Source organism: Sinocyclocheilus rhinocerous, unplaced genomic scaffold (assembly GCF_001515625.1).
Source record: "Sinocyclocheilus rhinocerous isolate Xijiao unplaced genomic scaffold, SAMN03320098_v1.1 scaffold492, whole genome shotgun sequence".
Taxonomy (NCBI): Eukaryota; Metazoa; Chordata; class Actinopteri; order Cypriniformes; family Cyprinidae; genus Sinocyclocheilus; species Sinocyclocheilus rhinocerous.
Genome location: NW_015626069.1, coordinates 1,908,624 through 1,913,653, shown reverse-complemented (window position 1 = coordinate 1,913,653; position 5,030 = coordinate 1,908,624). Strand labels below are relative to the sequence as shown.

The window sequence follows — 5,030 nt, the reverse complement described above, 5'->3', positions numbered from 1 at the left end:
CATGACTTTTTACAGTGTGCATCCTGGCCTCAATGCATTTGATACAGGTTTTTATTTGTCCAAGCGTTCCATTCAAACATAATCAGTTTTACAAGAAGTTGCACACATGAACATGGACAGAACTGCCACTGAGATTTTTGAAAGTTTATAATAATAGAATATATACCAACGTACGCATTTGCTTAAAGTGCCCCTATTATGCCATTTTTACGGTTCCTAATATTGTTTTGGGAGTCTCCTACAATATGATTACATGCATGCAAGGTCAAAAAACGCTTTCGTTTTCTCAAAATATGCATTTAATATTACCTCATTTTCCAGCGATTCTCAAACGATTCGTTCGAAGCATTTAAAAGATTCAGTCTCTCTAAACCCCTCCTTTCCGTGAGTCTGCTCTGCTCTGATTGGTCAGATGGCCTAGTCTGTTATGATAGGTCTACGGCGTACAGCGCGTGTCGGAAACGTTACGCCTTTTTCAATAGTTCTGTATTTTGAACGCTCTATAGAAAATATAAACATCTATTATTTATCATACTTACAGGTTGTGATTCAGTGGAGCAGCTGGTCTAAATAAACAGGATACTGATCCATCTTTCAACAGCAAGCGTTTTGTGAATTCCGCGTTAAACTCCCCGAGATTAGAGAAGCAGTCGTCAGTAGAATGACGTGTTTGTGGGCGGAGTCAAGTTGTTTGCGGCAGCCAACGTAGAACATAGGCGCGCATCATGCAAATATGTAGCCGTCACGGAAGTGGGATTCGAATTACTAATGACTCGTTTCAGCTGTTCAGAGTCGATTCTTTATTTTGGGAGACAATAACTTTATTTATCGTGCACTTTCAGCTTTACAACTTTGCAGATCGTTTACATTCACATACAGCTACATTACACACTGCATGAAAGGCAATAGTGGAAATGGCATAATAGGGGCACTTTAAGTTTCATTAAAAATATCTTCATTTGTGTTTCAAAGACAAACAAAATTGTATTTTGAAATGGGTTTGGAACAACATGAATAAATGACTGAATTTATAGTGGCACCAAACAGAATAGCAAAAATAATAAATGTTTTCAAACAGGTTTCCTAAACACTCTCCTCATCTCCCCTTTTTTCAAATTATCAACATATTCACTTGCATGAGCATTTCATTATGTCCTCCAGTTGAATTGAGTCCACCTAGGACCCCAAACCAATGTTCAGTGTACTAGCTTAGCATAGCATAGCATGCTAGCTCACCTTTTACCCTATGAAAGTTACTGATTCTACATGTAATCTATACTTCCTCTAATCAGGTTTTACAAATGGCTGAACCCAGAATTTTACAGACAGACTTGATTCAATATTTATATATGAAAATAATACATTTTATACACTGCTCTCTTTAATGCTTGATTCCGATTGATCGGTCTCGGTAAGGTGTGCTACATTATAACAAATAATATTAGGCAATAAACCCTTTCAGGGGTGTGTCAGGCACGATGGGATGCTCAAACAAATCAGTCCATGAATAATTTCCATTTAGATGCTTCAGCATTTTAAGCTGGTAAAGTATTTTAACATTGAATAAAATACACACTTCAGCTTTAATGCCATAGTGAAAATGTCAAGTCTGGGTCGTTTCCTCAGATATCAGTTATCAATTACGTGTTTAAAATGATATATACTGCTAATACCGCCCACAACAGCTATCGGGTATTATTATAGTATAATTAAGTAGGAGAGAAAGGAAAACTAGAGTCAGTATAAGTATCTGGTGTACAGCTTGTGGAGGCCAAACAGTCTGTCAAATCCTGCCGTAATGAAACAGGCATGCCTTCATCTATAAACGACAGCTGTATAGACTCCTATCCCAACATCATCAGACAGATTGAGCAAACAGAAGATTTATTAATAAGAGGGGCCGTAGTGGAAACACACACCCATATTCCATCATTTCATGTTGGTTTGATGAGCTGGCTCTATTGAGTTAGTTAATTGAATCTCCCACTTGCAGCCTTGATGTTATTGGGAAGCTTTTTGGCATTGTCTGATGAGCAGGTGCGCTGACACTCTCTCGTTTTTAGGAAAGCTCTGTGGTCGGAATTGAAAAGTGAATTCAAAATGGCTTCATCTTTGCCGTGTCTTGATATCTGTAATTAAAAAGCATTGTCAAGATAATGCAGTTTGACATCTCCCAAAAACAAGGCCCCCAGTTGAGTTATACAAAACAGCGGGATATGAAGTTTGCCCATTTAATTAATTTTTTTATTTGTTACATGGTTTCAAATCAATTCGAACACATGCTTTGACACAAAGCTTTTCGCTTGTGGTTAGTTATTTTTTAAATCAACTCTCTACAGAAATAAATTGTTTGTTTATTTGTATTGTAAATGGTTGAAAAGGTAAAAGCAATCTTTTGTAAATGTTTAATTTGTATGTTATTTTACAGAGGGCCTTGATCCAAATGGGGAGAATACAGGCTATAACTTTGCCTCCAATAGCAGTTCAGTTGCAGCAGCCATTTTAGTGCCTTTTATTGCCATGATCATAGCAGGCTTCGCTCTGTATCTCTACAAACACAGGTAAAGCAGTTCACAAAAGATGTATTGTTCATTGTACATTGATTTGTTTGTGATTTAGTATGAATATCTCTTCCAGAATATTTGGTAATATGCCTTGTTTACTTTCAGAAAAAGGCCCAAAGTACCGTTTAATGGTTATGCGGGCCATGAGAACACAAATGGAAGGGCGACTTTTGAGAATCCTATGTATGACCGTAACATCCAGCCCACTGATATTATGGCCAATGAGACAGAGTTCACGGTCAGCACAGTGTGCACAGCAGTATAGCGACCGCTCTAGTCAAAGGTGAGTCTTCAACCAGAAAGATCTGTTCTTAGTGAACTGCCTACACAGGTCTCAGTATATGGGAGAATTGACTTCAATACAGGTAACTTAAAGAGGAATGACACAATATACTAATAAACATAAATATGCATGACCTCCAAATTGCTGTAAAATAGTTTTATTATTTAAAATTGTATTTTATTATTTATTGATTTTTATTTTCTTTATTTTTTGTTATCAAATTGAATTAATTATAACTACAATCTAATTGAGTTCTATTTATAAGGACATTTCTCTTGCTTTTTCTGCCATCTTGGATTTTTTTCCACTGAGCTTATCGCAATGCATTCTGTCTTCCCCAAGCTTATGGAATGCAATGTTTTGAGTGAAATTTAAAAACTTGCAACTACTGAATTAGTATTATTTTTTTGCACTGCTTTCTGCAGTGACTGATTTTGATAAGTAACAGGTTATCAGGACCCCATTTGACCCTACTTTTGAAACAACCTTCACATCAGAAGTCCACTAGGTTTTGGAACAGAGCTAATAATTTGTTCTTGTGAAACATTATACTAACTGAGCTGGTTACAGTCTGATGATATTTTATGAATTTACTTTTTTTTTTTTTCTAGAAGAACTTGTTTCTAGGTTTCAAAGTCATACCGTGACCTTAGCATTCTGCATCCATATCTAACGTGTTTCATTAGACTACTGTATAAACTGGCATGGTGTCAGGGATGAAAAGGTCATTGCCGAACACAGTTGAAATCTTGCGGTATAATAAGCTGAATGAGGACAAAAACCTCAGGGAAAAGGAAAAAAGACATATATCCTCTCATAATTGCTTTGGAATGATTTAGGGGCATAATTTGCTGTATATTTTGCTATTATACTCAAACTGCCTTTTCAGCATTACTTTTTTTTTTTTTTCTAGAAGAACTTGTTTCTAGGTTTCAAAGTCATACCGTGACCTTAGCATTCTGCATCCATATCTAACGTGTTTCATTAGACTACTGTATAAACTGGCATGGTGTCAGGGATGAAAAGGTCATTGCCGAACACAGTTGAAATCTTGCGGTATAATAAGCTGAATGAGGACAAAAACCTCAGGGAAAAAGGAAAAAAGACATATATCCTCTCATAATTGCTTTGGAATGATTTAGGGGCATCAATTGCTGTATATTTTGCTATTATACTCAAACTGCCTTTTCAGCATATAGTTTGTTTGAATGTTGAGCGGGGAGTGGGGGAATTAAAACTGGAGAAAATGTACTTCTAAAACTGACTTTATCACCCTGGTTTTGCCCTCAGACAAAATGGAAAACAAACTGCTGAGGCAAGGGGATAAGGATAGAGAAGTATTGAATTTTAATGTATTTATTTCAGCTGGGTCTCTCCTTTTTTGTTTTTTTTAAAGAGCACCTCTAAGCCACAGACTATGAATTTGGGCAGGATTTGTAATCGTTTTCCACTTGTATCCCATGTATTTAAATCTGTTATGCTGATTTGAACCTGAAACAGCTCTTCTTCATGTGGAAACATGCTTTTCTGCTGTTTGAGGATTTTTTGTTATTGCATTCCTAAATTACATGAGTTAAAAATGTACCTTGCTATTGCAGTCTGTTGTGATGATGTTAGTCTGATACTGTTGTGTTGAGCATCTCTCTTTCTCACTCCTTCTGTTTTTTTTTCTCTTTTTCACCGTGTCCATCTTTGTTTTTATGTCTTTTCCATCTGACAAGCAGTGTTGCGCAGTAACTAACTAAAGCCCGGCTCACACTGTGCGATTTTGGCCACGATTTGGTCGTCTGAGACAAATTTTGAAAATCCTAAAAGATTCCTATAATCCTAGGCTAAAATCTGTAGTCTTTGATCGTTAGTTTGACATGTTCACCGACAGCCGATTAATGACCGTTGCGATCAGATTTTACCTCCGACGAACTTCTGACAGTGTCAGAAGATTTGGCGCACAGTCCTGCAGTGTGACATCTCCTACGACGAACGTCAAACTGTCTTCGTTTTTCAAGACAAGCCATGATCAGAATTAATGCTAGAGATTTCTTCTAACCGCATAAACTCCGGCGCTCCCGTCCTCCGTTCACGGAATTCATCTGATATGTTGCCTTTGCTCTGATAAACACTGGTTGCGCTGCTGTTTTCATGTGGGTGTGTAGTGCTGCTTGCACTATTCTGCATAAATACAC

At 37.1% G+C, this 5,030-nt stretch overlaps 1 protein-coding gene across 1 annotated transcript in view; it reads left to right on the top strand.

Moving 5' to 3' along the window:
- LOC107710653 (CUB and sushi domain-containing protein 2-like) overlaps positions 1-5,030 on the top strand; it is a 45,118-nt gene that overhangs the window by 36,825 nt on the left and 3,263 nt on the right. Inside the window, exons 17-18 of the mRNA XM_016515486.1 lie at positions 2,429-2,561; positions 2,670-2,847. Of these exons, the coding sequence (XP_016370972.1) occupies positions 2,429-2,561; positions 2,670-2,829 (293 nt within the window). The 3' untranslated portion in view covers positions 2,830-2,847. The remainder of the gene's footprint in view (positions 1-2,428; positions 2,562-2,669; positions 2,848-5,030) is intronic.